The 22,602-nt window shown below is 38.3% G+C and overlaps 1 protein-coding gene across 2 annotated transcripts in view; it reads left to right on the plus strand.

The window, feature by feature from the left end:
* The window catches only part of hip1 (huntingtin interacting protein 1), a 49,707-nt gene that overhangs the window by 21,078 nt on the left and 6,027 nt on the right, over positions 1–22,602 (plus strand). For both annotated transcript variants that reach the window (XM_077208824.1, XM_077208825.1), the window contains exons 2-22: positions 3,481–3,544; positions 4,075–4,217; positions 6,918–6,974; positions 8,745–8,825; positions 9,694–9,770; positions 9,902–9,963; positions 10,587–10,727; positions 11,220–11,277; positions 11,506–11,581; positions 12,083–12,226; positions 12,308–12,402; positions 12,494–12,566; positions 13,638–13,821; positions 14,437–14,525; positions 17,525–17,641; positions 17,753–17,854; positions 19,259–19,453; positions 19,682–19,829; positions 19,947–20,033; positions 20,948–21,055; positions 21,603–21,739. In XM_077208824.1, the coding sequence (XP_077064939.1) occupies positions 3,481–3,544; positions 4,075–4,217; positions 6,918–6,974; positions 8,745–8,825; positions 9,694–9,770; positions 9,902–9,963; positions 10,587–10,727; positions 11,220–11,277; positions 11,506–11,581; positions 12,083–12,226; positions 12,308–12,402; positions 12,494–12,566; positions 13,638–13,821; positions 14,437–14,525; positions 17,525–17,641; positions 17,753–17,854; positions 19,259–19,453; positions 19,682–19,829; positions 19,947–20,033; positions 20,948–21,055; positions 21,603–21,739 (2,238 nt within the window). The remainder of the gene's footprint in view (positions 1–3,480; positions 3,545–4,074; positions 4,218–6,917; positions 6,975–8,744; positions 8,826–9,693; positions 9,771–9,901; positions 9,964–10,586; positions 10,728–11,219; positions 11,278–11,505; positions 11,582–12,082; positions 12,227–12,307; positions 12,403–12,493; positions 12,567–13,637; positions 13,822–14,436; positions 14,526–17,524; positions 17,642–17,752; positions 17,855–19,258; positions 19,454–19,681; positions 19,830–19,946; positions 20,034–20,947; positions 21,056–21,602; positions 21,740–22,602) is intronic.

Raw genomic sequence — 22,602 nt, forward strand, 5'->3', positions numbered from 1 at the left:
GTCTCAGTGTGAACAAATTAGGTCACACCTCTCCTCACACTAGAATTATGTTCTCTTATACTCTTTAGCTGCTATGTGCCAGTGCTTTTATTTGAAGGATTTAATGAAAATATCTTGACGTCATTTCTACTGATCACTTTTTTATAGACTTAATGGATCATGGACAGTTTTAGTTATATGTTTCTCTGCTCTGAATACATCATTGGTTGTTGGAGAGGGATGAAAGAGTGCCTTTTTTTTTTGCATAGAGGCCGGGACACACCAAGCCGATGGTCGGCCGTCAGCCAATGTCGGGCCGTTTTTGAGCGTCGTTCGATTTAGTTTTTTTTTCATTGTGTTCCGTATTGTGTGCTGTGCTCTATTCGAACGCCGCCTGGGTTTTTTGGGCCGCAGAGTTGAGCCCGTCGGTTAGAGCTGAGACTCCGATTTGCTGTTCATCTTAGCGAACGAATCAGTGCATGATAATTAAGGGTTTCATGATTTCGATTTTAAATCGATCGAAATTAATTCACAATCTCAAAAAAAAAAAAAAAAATGGAATCGTCGATGCTGCCACGTACGCCCCCATGTCGCCCCCTTGATGGAAAGTTCGGATCGTTTTACTGACTCTATTGTTCAATCTCGTTCATCAAAATTAACTAATCTTTTTCTAGTCATTTCAGGGGCTTTAAATGTTATACTTTTAACAGGCAAATTCCCCAAACACATCCACCTACGCAATCTTGATCATATTCTGAATTAAGAAATCATTATAATGCAGTCAAAAATAATTTACAGGGAACATTAATAAAAAAACACACGTGTTGAAAGGCTGTGAGTCCTCTAGCTTAGATTCTATGCCCGAGCCCGAACTTGGCCCGACCCGGGCCGATATTTCCCGTCACTATCCTCGGGCCGGGCTCTTGATCTATAGACGTGCACTCCCAACGCAATAAAGTGCGGCGGGGGACTAGATTTGATGGCCGAGTGCGGGCGGTAATGCACTCACTCTGTGTGTGCGGGAGAATAAAACGATTCACGGGACTCCCGCAAACACGAAATATGTATTAATAAAACATATAGAAACAAATACATTTTTATTTATCTGTTGCAGAAAAGCAACAAGAACAACTAAAACAAAATAGAAACGATTTACATGCCAGAGTTTCTATTTATAACATGTTTGCAGCATTGAGCGATTTAGCCAATCACAGACATGTGTTGATTTCTTGAACGCAATGGCCAATCAAAGCATTTAAGACAGACTCTCCTCACCGCTCAAAACGGACTTTTTGTTCAGTGCTGAATTCTGTATGCGGGCAAATCCTCTAATTATAACAAACAAACTGTAGGCTATATATTATGAAACATTCATTGTGCAGTCAGCTTCATTGATAATAACAGAGATGTGTGAGATTGCGATGAACTGATGTCAGCTTTTTAGGAGCAACAGCAACCTGTGCTTAAAAAAAACAACAAGTAAAAATCGAGAATCGAATCGAACCGTGACCTTAGAATCGAAATTGTAAGCGAATCGAGGATTTGAAAAATCATGACACCCGTAATGACAATAGTGGTGAACGCGAGAGAAGTCGTCAAGACGGTACATACAGGAGGCTGTTATAATTTTACGTCATCTTACCAGAGCGTTCGAGTGCACGAATATTTCCATAATAACATGAGCCATCTGGAATGAAGAAAGTGATCATCGTGATTGATATTCAAAATGTTACGGAAGCGCTGCTTCGTTTCCGATTTGTATATCTGCAGTCCTAGTTTCGGTTTCCTTTTTGAATGACAAAAAGGGAGAGGGAGGGGAAGGGGGAAGGGGGAGGGAGCCCCCCCCCCCCCCCCCCCCCCCACAACTCTCTGATCCCCCTGAGGGCCATTGTGTAATTCACACTCAGGGTTGGTCCATGAGAAACCTGTGAGGATTTTTCCAACCTTCTGTCTTTTCTTAATCCTTTTCATCATGTTTGAGATCACAGCTGTGACTTAATTAGATGCTCATCCCGCAGATCCATCTATTCTTCACAAAGCCATGCCTTGTCACCTTTAACAGTGTGTCCTGCAGCAGAAGCAGGCACTGGGAATGAAGGCTGAACGCTGTGTGTGTGTACGACACTTTTATATGCACTACAACAGCATTCTCTCTGCATCCCTGCCAGGATGATCCCTGGCCTCAACAAAAACTTCTCAGGTTTATTTTTGCTCTAAAGCATATTATGCATCAATATGTATTGGTTTCAAAACCTACACTGCCATTCAACAGTATCAATATCAATTTAAAAAGAATTTATTTTCTATTATTATTTATATATTTTAAAGTGGAATTTATTTCTGTGACGGCAAAGGTGAATTTTCAGCATCATTAATCCATCAGTCACATGATCCTTCAGAAATCATTGCTAATCAAAAAACATTTCTTATTATTATCAATGTTGACAACAGTTTTTTTTGTTTTGTTTTCATGGAAACCATGTTGCATTTTTTCCCAGGATTCTTTGATAAATAGAAGGTTCAAACGAAGAGCATTTATTTGTAACAATGTAAAAGTCTTTACTCTTACTTTATCAATTGAATGCATTCATGCTGAATCAAAGTATTAATTTCTTTACCAAAAAAATTCTTACTAATCAAACTTTTAAATGTTAGTGTAGTTTAGAATATTGCTAAGATAACGTGATGCTCCTAGCATAAAAATACACAGCACACACATATTGATTTAAAAATGTTCATAATATATTGGCTATATATCTTTTGTTTTCACTGAGTATTTTGCAATGCATTTATGGGATTGACTGCTCTCTGACGGATACATGCGATTATGAAATTGGCCCAAAACACTTTTTGGACAGCTTTTGCAATTAAAGTACACCGGTGCTGCTTTTTAGAACTGTTATTTTAGAACTAAAGTATGTGTTGGGTCTAAATAAAAAGAGATTCTGGCATTTAGAGGAAGTAAGACTAAGAGAGACTCAACTGCCACACCTTAATTGGCTTATGCAACCATGTGCATTATCTGAAGGGCCGATAAGGGTTCATTACATTCAGCTGACCATGACTGAATATGTGATGCTTGTTTAAACAGGTTTATGTTGTGAAGGTACCTAAAACTGATGGTGGTTTGGCATATATGAGAGGAACAGAAAAGAGACGGTATGGCTAGTTCTTTCTCAACAACTTTCTCAAGTTTGTTCAGCTTCAGAGCTCTCAACAAAATGAGCATGGTATATATGGTTGAGAGATGAATAATAAACTAGGAGGATGTAGCCCAAGCTGTAATAGTGTTTTAGGTCATGCTGCCTGTTAAACCCTCCTTGAGCTAAACTTCATTAGTATTCAGTGGTGCTTGTTGCACAGCGGTGGTTAAAGTTGCTCAATAAGGTTCCAGTGAAACACTAAAACTCACTGTTTCCCTCAGCACACAGGAACACTCTTCTGCTAAGAGTTGCTTTTAATCCCAAAAATAAATTTTCCTTCATTCTTTCTCTTCCATAGGCAGTGAGCATCAACAAAGCCATCAACACACAGGAGGTTGCTGTCAAAGAGAAGCATGCCAGGAATATCCTTTTGTCTGTGTTACCCTGAAAGAGAAATACTGTATTAAGGAATGTAAGGGGGAAAACATGATTAAGATGCTTATTTTATGATGAATAAGCAGGCTACATCACCTGATAACCTCAAAATAGCGAAATTGCAATCTACTGGTTATGGGCATCACCAAATAACCGTTATTTAATTTAATTTTGTCAATTAAATGCCCTACTGTTTACCTGACAGTCCTATTAATCTGCAAATGTTTTAAATCTGGAAAACTTTTAACTTTTATTTTATTTGTTTAATTCATTATTTTTTTGAATGTTATTTTATCTGGAGATATCTAATTTGAGGGTAATATTAGATATTTTATTTTTTGGGCATTGGACTCCTTACTTTTTAGATGCCTAAACTGAGATACTTGGTACCAGTATACTGGACAGACCAATCATTCTGCCAATATTTGGCCATTATCAGCATCTGGATTAAGATGATTCAGAGATGCAGACTTTAAACAGCGTGTCTCTCATTTTTGTCCTTGACTGTTGTCTTCACCGTGCATATTGGGCACGCATCATGAGAAAGGGGCTCACACATTCTGGCTTGCAGTCAACCGCCTGCCCCTTTCCAGCAATGCGGTGCTCTGCTGGAAGTTTTGCCACGTCTTCCACAAGCTGCTGAGGGACGGCCATCCAAACGTGAGTACATACAGCAATATTATGTCTTACACGTCTAATTCCAACTCACTCTCACTTTCTCTCAGTCTCTTGATATCTGCTTCTCCCTTTGATTAATTTATTTTTCTCACACACTCAACTGCTCCCCAGAGTAAACGCAGCATGCATCAGTGACATGTGATGTGTGTGTAATCCATATTGAACAATCCCACATTGAGCTCTGTTACAAAAAATGTAATCAGCTGTCTAGTTAGACATATTTTACTTACCATTTTAAGGCATCATAGGCACACCCCTGATTCAAAGTCTGTTCAAAAAGGTTGGCAGCAACATTATGTGACCATTTCAAAGCAGCACTGCAAATAACCTATGCGGAGCAGTCAGCACCAAAACAATGCATTGTGATATTTATTTTACATACTGAGAACTATCAATAAAAATAGTTACTTATTAAAAAGACAGTATTTTACTATGCATTTGTATTAGATTATTGCGCTGTTAGCTTTGCAATGTGCTAACTTCAAACTCTTATTGGAATCAATTGTAATTCAAGTCTCCCTTACACTTCACATAAGGAGATCTGGTAGCTGGTAAATGAAGTATTCCTATTCAGTGACAGTAGGCCCAGGAGGAATATGCTGATTTTCCCGATTGACTTCTGATCAACCTGGTAGAATAAGATATATTGGTCCCTTGGTTTAGATCTGAGGTACCAATATATCTGTCGATATTCGGCCACTTTGAGGTTATTAGCATTACCAATAACAGAAGTTTTATTTTATTTTAGGGTAATATCATGAGGTATCTTTTTATTTATTTATTTTGAGTTATCTCATTTGTGGGTAATATCTTGGGGTTTATTTTATTTATATTTAAACCAATTGGCTGTTCTGCTTTGACTCCCTCGTTGGAGACATGTGACATGTTTCAAACATTTTTTATAGAAAAGGTGGAGAAGATTAGATCTAGTCTTCCTATATTGCCGGTTGAGACTGTGTTGTTGACAGCTAGTGTCAAGAGTTTTGACCGCTTTGAGCAGGTGTCAGTGGCGCAAGTAAAGGACATCATTATTCGTTTGAAGCCTACATCTGATGATTGTAATGTGACTCCTTTGCACCTTCTCAAGGAATCGGTGGATGTTGTTGGGCCAAGTATTGCCTCTATCATCAATAGCAGTCTTCATAATGGGATTGTTCCAGCAGCCCTCAAGCAAGTGGTTATTCAGCCGCTTCTTAAAAAGCATAACTTAGACCCATTTGAATTAAAGAATTACCGGCCTATTTCAAAACTTCCAAGCTTATCAAAGGTTTTAGAGAAGGTGGTTTATGCACAGCTAATGTCATTTTTAAGTAAACATGACATCTTAGATAAATTTCAGTCTGGTTTTAGGGCAGGTCATAGTACAGAATCGGCACTCTTGAGAGTTGTTAATGACCTTCGTTTAATCAGAGATGCAGGTAATGCTGCAGCACTGATTTTATTGGACTTGAGTGTGGCTTTTGATACAATAGACTATGTGATTCTCATAAAGCGGTTATCCCAATTGGTTGGAATACGTGGGACAGTTTTAAAGTGGTTTAAGTCGTATCTTACTGATAGAGCATTCTCAGTAAAGTATGGTAATTTTGTTTCAACAGCAGTGCCCGTCACTTGTGGGGTTCCACAGGGTTCTGTTATTGGCCCAATTTTATTTTCTTTGTATATGTTCCCCCTGGGTTTGATTTTTTTTAAAATATGGCATGTCGTACCATTTGTATGCCGATGATACACAAATCTATCTCCCTTTGAAATCAGGAGAGAATTGTGGTTCTAATGCACTGTTGGCTTGTCTGGAGGAGGTTAAGAGCTGGATGACTCATAATTTGGTTCAGTTAAACCAAAGTAAAACTGAGATCATGCTTTTTGGTCCTGCCAGAGGATGCTTTGATATTGCAACATACTTTGGCACATGGTCAGACTATTGACATGACCAAGTAAAAAACTTAGGTGTTGTGTTTGACCCAGATTTGAAATTTGATAAGCAGATTAGTGCCGTGGTTAAGAGTTGCTTTTTCCAGATTAGGACTATTGCACGTTTAAAGCCTATTCTGTTGAGAAAAGATTTAGAAAAAGTTATTAATGCCTTTGTTCTGTCCCGCCTCGACTATTGTAACGTTTTGTATGTAGGGTCCAGTCAGACCACTATATCACAATTGCAGTTAGTCCAGAATGCTGGAATTTCTCCTGTCTTAGCTTCTCTTAGGTGGCCAGTGGATTTCAGGATAAAATATAAAACTCTGCTGTATGTTTTTAAAGAAGTACATGGGTTAGCTCCTGCTTATGTATCTGAGCTTATTGCTCTTCATCAAGCACCTAGGTCTTTAAGATCAAATAATAAATCATTGCTCTCTTTCCCTCGATCTCATTTAAAGTTAAAAGGTGATCAGGCCTTTGCTGTTGCAGATCCGAGGCTTTGAAATAGTCTGCCTCTTGAACTAAGAGAAATGTATTTAAAACCAGTGTTAAAAATTATTTCTTGTCTTTAGCCTTTGAGAGGTTGGGCTAGTTATCTGTTTTTGTAAGTTGCATGTTGTTTTTATCTGTTGTTTGTTTTATGCTGCTGATTGTACAGCACTTTGGTCTGCAGGTGCAGTTGTAAAGTGCCTAATAAATAAATTAAACTAAACTTATATTTTTGAAATGCTGTCTCAACTCTTCCTGTCTCTCTCTTTGTCACCTCAGGTCATTAAGGACTCCATGCGGCACAAGGCTGACCTAAACGACATGAGCAGGATGTGGGTAAGTGCACGAACACAAGTTGTGGCTGCTGGTTTTAATGATTTCCCAGTAAAACAGAGACTCGCTCAATATAACTCTGTCATTATTGAATGTGGCCTTGTCGAGCTCCCTTGAATTTCCATCTCATTGTGGAAACTGTCAGTGTTGTTGCTGATTGACAGCTGAATAGCGTGGCATTCTGTGTATGAGTCAGACACACTAACCTCAGCACAGAGATGATCTGTAATTAGCTAACGATGATGTGAGCATGTGTTTGTCACTCTGGAGGAGTGCTTACAGAGCTTTGCTTGTTATGAGGTACCAGTCCAAACGTCCCTGATATCTTGTGAAGCTCACTTCATGTTTATATATCTAATAGATCAGACAATAGATGCCAAATCATATTTTGGTTATTTCTTTCTTTTTAATCTAATATACTGTATATTTAAGCAGTTTAGTATTTCTCTCACATAGCATAAATAGGTCTGTATACACATATAAAATATACAGATATAAAAGTCACATTACAGATATACAGTGTAGGGCTGCACGATTTGGGGGGAAATCTAAATGTGAATTTTGTGATTAAAAAAACTACTTTTTTTTGCCAATTTTTTTTTTAATTTGTAGATCAATGTATATATAATAATAATGTTATATTACTAAATAAAAATATTACAATAAGATATATTACTAGTGTAATAGTTAGAATAATCATAGAATATTTAAGAAAATACTATAATAGTAGTAGTAATGATAATAATAGCTTTAATACATTATTTGTCAGAACGATCGCAGGGAGCTCTTAAAGCTTCTTTTTTGTTGACAACAGCTGGTTTATAGGCACTTCTTATTACAAATTTGGGAAGATAGTTGAAGTATTTTGCTTTCCCAAATGCACATTATAAGTGTCCCAGATGCAGAGATGGAGTTCATGGAGCTGCGTTTACTGCGAACCGAGCAGCTTTGAGATTCATTGTGCAGCCCTAATACCGTGAGTTGTGAAGTGTTTCTGATGCAGTTTACGATCAACTGTGTATCGCCAGCAACAAGAAGTGTTAGGTGGAACATGCTGAGTTGCATCTTATGTTTATTGGAAAGATCTTTATTTGCACCCCTTTAGTATTCGCTGATAACATGCTGCAGGATTAGACTCAGGAGAAACATTTCCTGTGAACAACTCTGCCCCCTTCCTGTTATGATGTCACAGTAAGTGGTGAGAACAGGAAGTGAAAGAAGGAGATCATTATCTTGACATGCAGCTGGATCTTTTATGGGTGTACACCAAACATGTGAACGCATACATAACCTGACCTTAATCTGACCTAAACTCATACTTTGAATTGTGAAGTGAGCTGATGAGCTGAGGATGACTAAGGCTACGTTCACACTGCAGGCTGAAATGACCCAATTCCGATTGTTTTGCCCCTATGCGACCTGTATCTGATCTTTTCATGACAGTCTGAACGACACAGATCCGTGTCTTTTCAAATGCGACCCAGGCCACTTGGGTATGTGGTCCAAATCCGATATGTATCCGATCTTTTGAAATGGGACTTCAATCTGAACGGCCAGGTCACATGTATCCGACCCGCACGTCATTGATATGCGACAAACGTCATAATTCTGCGTTGAAGTAGACGGGAATGAGAAGATAAACAACAACTATGGCGGACGATGCTGAGAAATGACTCATTAGATGCTACTGCTGCTTTGGAAAGGGAACGACATCATTTCTTTTTAAAGCATTCAGTGTTTTTCTTGCCCTCACACTATGTTCTCTCTTCTTAGGGTCATCTGAGTGAAGGCTATGGGAAGTTGTGCAGCATCTACCTCAAACTGCTCATTACCAAAATGGAGTTTCACATCAAAGTGAGTGACTGAGCCCTTGAATTTGATTTCAGCAAAACATCCATCTTCTAACTCTCCTCACTTCTCCAAAAAAAAAAAAAAAAAAAAAAAGATCTTGTAATGACAATGCAAGAATCAAGCACTCTTGAAAGTCTCCTCCAGCACATCCCAAATATTTTCAATGAATTTAAGGTCTGGACTCGGAGGTGCTAATTAAGTTATGTGTAAAAATGATTCTTCATGCTCCCTCCCAACCATTTTCACAATTTGAGCCAAATGATTCTTGACATTGTCATCCTGGAATATGGCCATGATGTGTCTTCCTACATGGTTCTTTAAGAAATGAAAAGCTACACACTCCATCAATTAGGGTGAGAAGAAATGTTGCCAAACATATAACATACTAGAAACATAATAATAACTGCAATAATGATCAATACATAGACTCTTAAGCATTTTGTCTATTTAAATCCAAACAGCGACTTTTTTTTGTCGGGCAGTGTATTTGTGTGTGTGTGTGTGTGTGTTTGTGTATATATATATATATGCCTATGTCATGTATATAATTTATTTATATATATATATTATATATATATATATAGGCATATATATATATATATATATACGGTATATATATATAAATAAATTATATACATGACATAGGCATATATATATATATATATATATATATATACATATGTCATGTATATAATTGATATATATATATAAATTTTATTTTATTTTTTGCCCCAGCTTCCTGTGTCATATGAAATGTCAATACAGGAATACAGGAAATATATTTGCAGTTGTCAAGCCATTTCATGGGTTTTTTAAAAACTCTATGCTGTCAGACTCACAAATATTATGCTTATCCCACTTGCTTTCCCAGAATCCTCGTTTCCCAGGCAACCTTCAGATGTCAAACAGACAGCTTGATGAGGCGGGGGAGAACGACGTCAATAATTTGTGAGTATTGCTTTGTTTCTCACAAGCTTTGTGTTTTCTCAGTCTGTTTTTTAAAATAAAGCTCCAAAATTGCTCTGTTTGTTTGTGGAATGGGACTTAATCATGTTTCCCTTTCCTCTCAACACGTGTAGCTTCCAGTTAACGGTGGAGATGTTTGATTACTTGGAGTGTGAGCTGAATCTATTCCTCGGCGGTAAGTTTAAGGTGGAGTGCCAGAGTTTAAACATCAGCAAAATCCTTTCAACTTGCCGGTCGTTTTGGTTGTGCTATTTTCTAAGTAGGTATTAGGCAGGCAATTACAGTCTCTGAAATCTGTGTCAAGATTATATTTGAATAACGTGAAGTGAGCAATACATTTTATTTTTTATTTTTGATATCAGATCACACTAAAAATGTGCATTCTAGAGTAAAAAACAAGTGACATCTCTAGTGGTATAGATATATCTGCTGAAAATGCAGTAAAATCTAGATGTCAGTTCGTCTAGATGTTAGATGTCATTAGAAAGTGTTGTTGGCTGAAACACAGCTCCCTGGCACAGGAAACCACACCTCTGTGTGCTGAGAAGACGGGGTCTCACAGGAGCCTGCATCACTGATCACCAGAGAGACGGAGGGAGGGAGCATAGACATGAATGTGAATGAGGAAATGGGCAATGAAAGGGATAAATTGAAAAAAAAAAATGGGAATGGAGTGAATGAGGGATTCATAAAAAGAAAGAATGTAACTTACCGATTGAGAACCGAGGCTGTTTAGAGTGTTTTGAACATATGTTTATATTGCCCCTATTTTTATTTTGTGTTTGTTTGTTTCTTCAGTGTTCAGCTCGTTGGATATGTCTCGTTCTGTGTCAGTGACTGCAGCGGGTCAGTGTCGTCTGGCCCCTCTTATACAGGTCATTCTGGACTCGAGTCATCTGTATGACTACACCGTCAAACTGCTCTTTAAACTCCACTCCTGTGAGTCCCGTGACTCTCTCTCTTCACACCCACACCCAAACACACACACACACAGACACAGACACAGACACACACACACACACACAGAGGATCATAAAATAGAAACAACCAAACTGACCCATTGCTTAAACCCGCCTTTCAAACTGCCTATAGCTGAGGAAACACCCTGGAAAGCCCTTTTTTTGATTATTTATTATGTGATTTAAGTCATGTTCTAATGTTAATTTATTGTTATAATTGTTGTTAATGTTTTTACTTATTTTTATTTAGTTATTTATTATTATTATTATTATTTTAATTATTAAATATTTTGCAGTGGGATAGTTGTAATTGTGTTTTTTGTGTTGTTTCTTTGGATATTATAACAAAATGTAATAATAATAGAAATGAAAAAAAAGAAAGCTCGACCAAGTTATTAACTAATGGGGACTTAGTGGAGGGTCATTTTCTTTAGCTTTTCCTTGTTGTGATAGGCATTCTCGTGTCCTCCAGGTCTGCCAGCAGATACTCTGCAGGGCCACAGGGATCGCTTCCAGGAGCAGTTTAAGAAGTGAGTCTGTCAGTCACTATCCAGTCAGAACAGCTGATTTGAGTCACACAAACTGCCACTATTTTAATCTTTTGTCATTTCTCTTTCTCTCTCTCTCTCTCTCTCTCTCTCTCTCTCTCTCTCTCTCTCTCTCTCTCTCTCTCTCTCTCTCTCTCTCTCTCTCTCTCTCTCTCTCTCTCTCTCTCTCTCTCTCTCTCTCTCTCTCTCTCTCTCTCTCTCTCTCTCTAGGCTGAAGAGTCTGTTCTATCGCTCCAGTAACCTGCAGTATTTCAAGAGACTGATTCAGATCCCACAACTTCCTGAGGTGAGACTCCTGCATACCAAACAGAGTCCAGAAATACAGCTAGTGGAAAGAAATTATGTAACTCATTTACATATCTGCCTGCTTAGTTTGCTAGCGTCAGGAATTTTAACTGGAGTCAATGAAAATTATTTGGACGGTCCTATAAAACACATTTTTTCTTCAATATTCATTACATATCTCATGATATAAGTTAACATTAAAGAAAAAGTGAGGTTTTTTTTCCTTTTTTGTTTGAGCATTTTGACCAGCCCTTCATAATGATATTGGCTCTACCAATTCTCCCGACCAATAGCATATGAGGGAAATGTTTTGGGAAAACCTGTTTGAAAACAGATTCCATTAGCTTCAAAGATTTTTTTTTTTTTGTCATCTGAAATCTTTGCAAGTGTTAGCATTATCTGAAATCTTTGCAAGTGTTGGCATTATCTGAAATCTTTGCAAAGGCTGGATCAAAACTGGAGCTGGCTTCCTTTATTATAATCGTTCTCCTTTTCTCTACAGAATCCGCCAAACTTCCTGCGGGCATCAGCCCTGTCCGAGCACATCAGTCCAGTGGTGGTGATTCCAGTGGAGTCTTCGTCCCCTGAAAGTGAACATGTAGTAGAGACAGAAGACCTGGTGGACACAGATATCCCACCTTTACCGGTACCACACACAATCTCATTATCCAAAGCTCTCATGTATACTTTCTTTAAACATGAGCATCTAAAGATTTATCTCCATTAGAGCGTTGTGGACAGCAAATTCGACGACTTTTTCGGCACCTCGGCTGCCACAGACCCATTCAACTTCAGTCAGAATGGCATGCGCAAAGATGAGAAGTAAGTCTTGAAAGTACTGGAATATAATTAATAATAATAAGGAGCTCTTTGAGTTTATAAGATCATGATGAATCTGTATCTCTCACCCCAGAGACCGTTTGATTGAGCAGCTTACAGCAGAGCTACAGGCCCTGAAAGAGGAGCTGGAGTCCTTCAGATTGGAGGTAATGAGCAGGAGATGAGAGCACAGGATGTAATAATATACATACACCCACACAATACCATTTCTAAAATGTTGGGTCAGTCCAAAATTTTTTTTTTAGCTAGGACACATTAAATTTACAAAAATTGCTACAAAATATTTCTCTTTTAAATGAATGCTGTTCTTCTGAACTTTCTGTTCATCAAAGAGCCTTAAAAAAATGCAGTTTCCACAAAAGAATTAAGAAATGTTTCTTGGGCAACAAATCAGTATATTAAAATGATTTCTGAAGCAAGACTGGAGTGATGGCTGCTTAAAATTCAGCATTTTAAAATAGATAAAAATAGTAAAGAGTTATTTTCAAAGTGATAGTTCACCCAAAAATGAAAATTAGCCCATGATTTACTCACCCTCAAGTCATCCTAGGTGTATATGACATTCTTCTTTCAGACGAATACAATCAGAGTTATATGAAAAAATGTCCTGGCTCTTCCAAGCTTTATAATGGCAGTAAATTGCTATTTCTGGTTTGAAGTCCATAAAAATGCATCCATCCATCTTAAACTAACTCTAAGCATCTAAGCGCAACTTATGTGAGTACTGCGACGTACTGCTGATACTTACGCTACTTCTGACATCACAAGTTGCGAAAGTTGCACTTTAGGTATAAGTAGACTGCGTTTGGCCGGAAGCTAGAATTTTTATGTGTAATGTGTTAAACATGAATATTTTTCTTACACAAACTCATCTCTTCGCTTCAGAAGGCCTTTATTAATCCCCAGAGCCGCGTGGAGTTAGTTTATGCTGAATAGATACACTTTTATGGACTTCAAAACAGAAACAACAATTCACTGCCATTATAAAGCTTGGAAGAGCCAGGACATTTTTTTCTTTATATATAATTCCGATTGTATTTGTCTGAAAGAACGATCATATATACCCAGTATGACTTGAGGGTGAGTAAATCATGGGCTAATTTTCATTTTAAAGTGAAATATCCCTTTAAATGACAATATTACTGTTTTTACTATATTTGATCATATTTGAATGAAAGTGATAGAGATATGTCAATGATTCATTTGGTCTTTCTCAGAGTGGCCGTCTTTGTCAAGCACTACGAGGGCGTGTGAACGAGCTGGAGGCGGAGCTTGCAGAGCAGACTCACCTGAAGCAGCAGGCGCTGGGTGAGAGCGAGTTCCTGAGGGTGGAGCTAGACGACCTGCGCAGGGTCAAAGAGGATACGGAGAAAGAGCAGCGCAGCCTGAGCGAAATCGAGAGTAAGAGTTACGATATTTTTGTCGGAAAAAGTTACATTGAACTTTAGACGTGAAATTAGACATTCTTATTAAATTACCCTGTTAGTCTTCAAAGGTCTTGGACCGACATCAGTAATTTAGGGCTTCAACACATCCCATTGCTCTTCTCCTCTTTCCTAAATCAAAAAACAGCTTTCCTTCCTTTTTGGTTTATTTACACTAACTGGTTCAAAACTGCTGTTTTTTTGGAATGCCAGTTATTCCTCTATAATCCCTAAACAGAAGCAGCACGTTTTATGGACTGAACACTCAGCACCACTGAACCCCGTGTTACAGGATATGAAAGGGCTGTTCAGAGTGCTGAGATGAAGGATAAGAGATGTATGTTCTTTAGACAGTCTGTTTACTCTGTGGAGCCGAGGAACATAGCCAGAAGGGACCCCAATCCACAGCAAACACCAATCAAACGCTAATAAACCATATAGTCTACAGTCTAATTCACCTGCAAACGTACAAAGGCCTGTGTTGACGCTCTCAGTTGTGCTTACTGTTCTGTGACACAGAGAGTAAGGTCTGAGGCTTGTGTTTTTGATACTTGATATATTAATTAATTATTGAATTTGTGTTTTTTTGTAGGAAAAGCACAAGCAAATGAGCAACGCTACACCAAGCTAAAGGAGAAATACACAGAGCTGGTCCAGAGCCATGCTGACCTGCTGAGGAAGGTAAATTGATGTCCTTACATCTCCATTCAATCACACACTGGCTGTATATGGATACATTTAATTTATATAGATACATTAAAGTTGGGGTAAGCGGTATTTCAAAAATGCCGTTGGACAATGTTGATATTTGAAATCAACCCAAACAAACACACCCCTCTCTTCATTGCTCCACCTCCAAAACTCACACTCCAATCCTAACCGCCCTGCTCCGAGTTGGCCTCGAACCCCAATCCACTTGCATGCGAGGTGAGTCCACTAACAATGACCCTAAACAAACCCTAAAAACCCTAAACCCTAGTCCAGTCATTTTATGAAAAAAGGTTGAACAAATTGCAACAGAAGCAAACTCAACTGATTTTGTATCCTCAATATGTCCTGAGTAAGGAAAAAAAAGCCCCGAAGAATCCCATTAGGGGAAAGTTTCGAAAAAGACCCAAATGTATCCCATTCATATCCCTATTCATTCTTTATCTCATGCGAAAAGGGTAAAAATTATAACCTTTAGATATCACCATGAAAATCACTGAGTTGATTACTTACATCAAGACAAACAAAAAATGTATTACAAGTTTTTTGAAATTGTTTGTTAACATGGACAAACGGTGCATAATATAATTACGTATGTGCTAATTTGCATAATTACCCAAACAGTTCTAAACATTGGGTATAGCAGGTGAAAATGTTTTTTTGAATCTTGTTGACATATAAAAGTAAACTATTTAATATTCAGGTCTGAATGGAACCCATTTAGGCTACCCATGAACATTAATGCAGTAAGAAGTACTTTAGAAACCAGCCTTTATTAATTATTATGGCAGAGATGGGGTTTGGGCATTGAGTGCATTGTGTACGTAATTAGATTTTTTGATCCAGACACTTTTTATTTCACGTACACAATGCACTCAATGCCCAAACCACATCTCTGCCATAATAATTAATAAAGGCTGGTTTCTAAAGTACTTCTTCCTGTATTAATGTTCATGGGTAGCCTAAATGGGTTCCATTCAGACCTTAATATTAAATAGTTTACTGTTATATGTCAACAAGATTCAAAAAAACATTTTCACCTGCTATACCCAATGTTTAGATCTGTTTGGGTAATTATGCAAATTAGCACATACGTAATTATATTATGCACCGTTTGTCCATGTTAACAAACAATTTCAAAAAACTTGTAATACATTTTTTGTTTGTCTTGATGTAAGTAATCAACTCAGTGATTTTCATGGTGATATCTAAAGGTTATAATTTTTACCCTTTTCGCGTGAGAAAAAGAATGAATAGGCGAAGGAATGGGATACATTTGGGTCTTTTTCGAAACTTTCCCCTAATGGGATTCTTCGGGGCTTTTTTTCCTTACTCAGGACATATTGAGGATACAAAATCAGTTGAGTTTGCTTCTGTTGCAATTTGTTCAAGGTTGACCCCCAATTTGGCTTAAAATGACTGGACTACAAGGCGACTCTCACTAACTGGCCTCCGTTACACACGCAGTCCAAGAGTGGATGTCTGTTTATCATAGCAGAAGTGCAACAAAATAAGGCTTCATGAAAAATAAAGTACAGAGGATGAACGAATTACAAGGAAGACAAAAAAATTAACGTACAGTACACAATAGTAATTACAAACAATACTTCATTGTTAGTTGCCAACAGCACAGCAGCTCCAGACAAACAATGAGACTCAAACCCAGTGTTACTCATGCGTGGAGTGGAATCAAAGCAACCTGTTTTCAGGCCTTCCCACTCAGGTGTCGCCAGCACTGGAAAGCTTTTATAATATTAACGCGGGTCCTAAAGCTCTTGCCCAGTCATAACCCTTCATTTTCCAGTGTTTTCTTCAGGGCTTTTCTCTTTTGTATTGTGTCTCATCTCTATTTCTGCAATCTTTCTTCAATTCTCGTTCTCTCCCCTCTACCATCATACGCCACCTAATGCTGATTGGCTACACACGTTTGTTGTTGTTTGTTCGTGTGTCGGTCTGACTAACTTCCAAACATCGGTTTTCAAATACCGCTAACCCCACCCTTAAGCATACACCATTTATCTTATTTAACATGCTCATTTTGTCATCAATTGCTGCCAACTGTCAAAATCCAGCAAAGTAGACCATCAGATTGAAGGGTAATCCTCACAAAACTGTATTTTCTGCAAGCCTTTTCAAGGTAAATTTAGGTGTCTTTCCAAAAAAGGACACTTGAAGACTCCAAAAGGATACCAAATAACCAAATGATATAAGGAGTCTATATAATTCATAAATGTATCCACACCATAGCTCCTGCTAAAAGGGGTTAAAGAAGCGAAATCGGGTTGGAGAAATTTCCACCTACCAGTCTTACAAGTGCTCGATAAACTCCCGACTTCTAAGATCATCTAACTGCGTGACATAAATTAAATGAATGATGCAATTTCACATGGTTCAGTAATTTATTTGCATTAAATTATTTTAAAACTTTAAAAGAGTTTGAATTAATTGCATGGATTAATCTAATAATGAGGGGATAAAGATGTTCAAAATTGTAGCTGATATTTACTTCCACTTAATTCATCACACTGGAAATGGTAGGTCAGGCGCATTGCGTTGTGGGACACAATATCTCACTCAGCGAACTTGTTTTGGCAAATGCAGTAATCTGTTTTCCATGCAGATATCATGTTATATTCCACACATAGTGTGCACAAGAATTCTGGTGGAGGAGCTAAACCACCTGCAGGTTTACCGACAGGCCTCTGGAGCTGAAGCAAGCTCCGTAAACCTGCAGGTGGTTTAGCTCCTCCACCACAATTATTTTCTAGCAGACTCAGATGAAACACAGATGAGAACTTGGCACTGTGTTCCTCTGCCATGCTTAGGCTGTCATCACTCTCACTGTCATACAGCAGCACGCTCCGATCCCACCACAGAGCCAAGCGACAGTGCGAGCCACATTCTTGGCAAAGGAACTGGGTCAGCCAAGTGTTTTGACTGTGGTAAACTGTACATGTCTATGTGTTTCTCAGAACGCAGAGGTGACACGTCAGATGACGGTGGCCCGTGCCGCCCAGGACGAGGTGGACAATGTGAAGAAAGAGATGCAGGACAAATTGAAAGCCGCTCAGGACTCTACCAAACAGCAGGTTGCACACAAACCACTTACACACGGACTTCATACACACACTCCCTCTGCCTGATGTATCCGTAGTATGTTTGTCTTACACTTCCCTATCCTCATGTATGTGCACGAGTAGGAGAAGGCTCAGTTAGAGCAGCTTCAAGCTCTCCAAGCCGAGCTCATGTCCAGCAGAACAGAACTAGAGACCCTGAAGAGTACCGTCACCTCCTCCCAACAGGTGAGACCTCACCCTCCTCCCATCATTCTCTTCCTCTTCACCTCTGTCATGAATCTCTCTTCACTCCTTGGCAGAAATGAAAGAAACATAATAAAATGTCAAGAAATTCTTGATAAATCTTCACGCTTTAGCTGCACGATACTGGAAAAAACTGACTTGCTGACATTTACTTTTTCTGCAATATACATTGTGATATGAAGAAATGAAGGAACGCTCACCAGATGGCTTGAATAGTCCTATTTGTAAAAAAAAGAAGATTCATTCTAGAATTAGTAGGTTGATTTTGTGAATAAAATCATTTAAAAAGCTGAAAATTACTCCTGAAGAGTGCAAAATATTCTTTTTGGACTAAACATTTGGGAATATTTTTTCTTGAAATTTGGATGTTCACACTTTGATCTGACTTTTTATAGGAACTAAACAAAACACTTTCAGCAACCATAAATTGAACAGTTAAAAAAAAAAAAATCCCTCCACTTTGCACAGTTTGCATTCGCCACAATCCCACTGTTTTTAACCAATTCAGTAAAAATGTATAATAACTGTGATTAATCATTTTATTGTTATTAATAGAAATATATTAAACAACATAAGAAGTAATGATATATTTAACTGTTGTACTTTAAAATAAAAAATCAAGTATTTAATAAAAACATTTTAAAATTGTAGTACAACTGTTAAATTACAGTACTAATATTTACATCCAAGTTCTTTCTTCTTTTTTTTTTAAACAAACGTTAAACCATCGAGCTTTTAATGTGGTTTCAGAAACTCAGCCCTTTGCATGCGGGCAGCTCGTAGTTCAGTGTTTTTTGGTTTCTCAGATTGGTTTGATTCCAAGTAAATTAACCGAGCTGTTCTGAGAATTAGGCTGCCCGCATGTGACATTCGCACTAAGCCATATAGATTTTTTCCGATATATCGTACAGCCCTACTTCACTTCATCCCTGTTCAGCTCTCGGCCCACCACAGGATCCATGCATCACTGTCTCTGCGATTAGTCCAGCGCAGGTTGACATGTGGATTCTGTGATTGCATGTAGGTTCTAAATGACCTGAGTTGATGTGTCCAGACTGCATGTGGGAGTTGATATGTCACCCTGCCCCCCTTATATCCCACTTCCCTCTGTCTCCTGCACACCTGCTCCAGCACCTCCACTACTGCTTCTAGCAGCTGACTCAAATAAAGACAACTGTGTGTTGATGCATTTAACATTTAACATCTTCATGACTGTATTACTTCACTTTAAATACAGTGCTTTATAGAGTGCTGCAGGGATGACGTATGTTTGTACACCAAAATTTCTGCTTCACTGGTTCTAACAATAACAACACAGTTTCTTGAGATTCTTGTTCTCTCTTGTAATTCACTACTCTCATTGAACTGTATTATCTCTTCCTGTAGTCAAGTGAGCAGCTCAATACTCAGCTGTCTGCTTTAGAGGCTGAGAAAGCGGGGCTTTTGGAGACTGTATCTCAGAAAGAGGCGGAGTTGGCAGGTTTGGGGGTGGAGTTAGAGCGTGTACAGAGCAGTCTGACCAATGAGAGAGAGAGTGGTGTGAAAGCTGCTGAGGCCCTGCAAAACCAACTCAATGAGAAGGTGGGATATTGTAGGTTTACTATTGATGTTATTTGTTCAATTATAATTGGGTCTGTGTAATTGTTCAGATTCATTATACCAAAAGTTCAATTAGTAAATCTGCTAAATATTAATTTTGCTTTTATAAGCTCACTAGCATTTAGACTGTTGGCCTCAAAGCTAACAGAAAAGGACTAATTAATGTAATGGAGTGTTAAATGCCTGTTTTGATTGTCTTTCTAACTGTAGGAGAGTCGTGAGCAGGCTCTGGAGAGCGAGTTGGGGTCCCTGCGCTGGGCGGCTCTGCAGGCAGCTCTAGAGGAGGCGGGAAGGATTGTACAGGACAGCCTGAATCAGCTGGAGGACCCCGCACACATCAGCTGCACCAGTTCGGCCGGTCAGTGACCAGCTCAAATTACCCTTATGTCCTGACAACCCACACTGATTACACTATACAGCTAGAATGGCCCTACGAGAGCGTAATAAATATTAAAGGACCTCCTTGTGTGTGTAGATTACCTGGTGTCCAGGTGCCAGGTGGCTCTGGACTGTGTGGAGAGGCTGCAGTCGGCCAGAGACGGCTTCGTATCAGATAACACAGGTGAATTACATACACTCTCATTTTCCTTCTCAACTAGCATTCATTAATGTACCGTTCACTCCAACAGTGTTGAGAAAGTTGCTTTGAAACTGTAGCTTGCCAAGATATAAGTTACACATCATTTAAAGTAGTTAAGTTACAGTAAAGGTAGTCTTTACTGAAATGGTAATTAGCTAAAAGGTACTTTTGATTATATTCATTTCTTTAGTATTTTGTACCTGAATATTCTGTATACCAACCTGAAAAAATTAAAGGCGTGTGTTTTATAACTCTCTTTATTTGTGTTGTTGTTTGAAATTTGTTTATTTAGTAATTGTATACAATAAATGTATTGAAAAACGGAATCTGCAAATCACAATTACAAAAAAAAAATCGGATTCGGCCAAGAAAATTGCAATTGCTGCATCTCTAGTAAATTGATGAACAGAATTGATTGATTACCACATTTGGAGTTTATTTTCTTTACAATGAACTATCTGAACAAACTGAATTACTAAAAACAAACTGAATCAACTTTGACCTTAATAACTTCCCAGCAGTACTTGATACAGGAGAGCATTCTGTCTCTCTGACTCAACCGTGATGTAGTGATTTGTGTTGCTACACTGCTACCTGTTGCAAAAAAATGTCTCAGGACTGAAAAATCTGCACTATTTTGAAGACAGTTGAGCTAATTTCACACTACTAAAAAAAACCTTTGTTACTCCCCTTCACTGTTCTCCACTCAGCATGCACAAACTCAAAAAATAATAACGTAATGATATACCAATAGAAATCCAAAACTGATTTAAGTGCACCATGAATGCATTCAGACAACTTTTTTTTTTTTACACAATTAGTCTGTTGAGAAGAGACGCACTTATATGATCATGTTGTAACTGTTTCACACTGATTTTCCTGAATGTGTGTAATAGATGTGTCTGGACTGGTGCGGGCAGTGTCTCAGTTTGCTCACCTGGTGGGCGATGTCATCGTGCAGGGAAGTGCCACCTCCCACATGGTGCCAGTGGAACAAGCTGACGGTAAGCATCACCCAGGCGCCATGAAAATATATTCAAATTACCTTATGTAATCACATTAGCACAACTGATGAATTTCTATCCAAATACTTCCTTAAAGAAACAGTCATTGTGCTTTAATACATTGTATCGACTATTCAGCATCCAGAACCAGAGCAATCCATTCGATCTAAGCAGCATAAATGTAATTTCTATTATTAAATTGATAAATATTTTACAGTACCGCTGTACCCACAGTCCACATATAAAGAGACGTCCAAGAAAATGACTTTCTGTTTGAGTCAGTCTTCATTCATCATGAAGGTCATTAGTGTCACTGCGGTTCTGTTAATAACTCCATCGCCGGAGGTCTGGTTGTTTCGGGAGAGATGCTTGAAAGGAACATAACATAACTCAAAACGGCTAATGTGCGGTTCCCACGAGCACAAGCAATCACGTCATGACTACACGGCAGGAAATGTTTCTTCCCGAGCGTATGTTGAGTGTCTGCAGGTGACAGATGGCTCGTCTGACTGCTCTCTGGTTTCTGTCTTTGTCTGTCTGTGGGCAGCTTTGGCAGACAACGTGAAGGCGTGTGGCGCGGAGGCCATGGCGCTGCTTTGCCAGCTTAAGGAGCAGAAGTCTATGGGGACGGCAGACTGCAGCCGGCTGACATCGGCACTGGATACCGTAATGGCCTTGGGTGAAGTGAGTGTGCCACTGAGAGTCAGTCCTGGTTTTAGCATAGTAAATAGTAATTTTGTGTTTTTTGTCACTTCTATTTAGCTTTATTTTTTAGTAATTTTAGTACTTCAATTGCAAGTTTTTTTTAACTTTAAGTCTTTCATCTGATATTTATTTTATTTCAACCTTATTTAAATTAACAAAAAAAAAATTTCATAGTTGTAGTTTGTTAACATTAGCATCACTGCAGTAGAAAAATAAACATCTGTAAGAGAAGAGTATTATGCTATGTTAGATTTTAATCAGCAAATGGCCACCCGATCAAATGAGAACTTACGATCGTCTTTTATTCACTATTGTGACGGGTATATCCAAGTGAAATAGCTTCTCAAACAAGAAAAAATGTAGGACGGGAGTCGGGACTTGATTTTGTCCATCGGGATTTGGTTGGATCGTTGGATGTTTGTGGTTTGCTGTTGCTGGGATGTCATGTGAGTGACAGGTTGTCCCGCCCTCACGGCAGTAAACATGTCTTCAGAGAAGAGATGTCACTGCAAGAGAACGTTATTTTGATTACAATGGCACGTGAATTAAAAATAAATAATAATGATGTGCATTGATAAATCATTTATGAAAAATACTGCAATGTTACATAAGATATAATAACTGTCAGTTTTAAATTCATGGTGACTTTAAATACTTGCAATTGATATTTTATTTTTCACATTGGAAATAGAAGGTCGAGAACTTCACAATTTGCTCTGGATTTATACACGACAATAGAGTGGTGCAGGTATAACGTCAAAGCTCCGCCCTCTGGTTCCCTTGAGATTTTCCTATGGGGTATTATAATGTGTTTTTTTTTTTTTTACATTTATGAATAAAAT

This window comes from Siphateles boraxobius, unplaced genomic scaffold (assembly GCF_051911475.1).
Source record: "Siphateles boraxobius isolate OS27281-9 unplaced genomic scaffold, OSU_SipBor_1 6, whole genome shotgun sequence".
In the NCBI taxonomy this organism is placed as follows: Eukaryota; Metazoa; Chordata; class Actinopteri; order Cypriniformes; family Leuciscidae; genus Siphateles; species Siphateles boraxobius.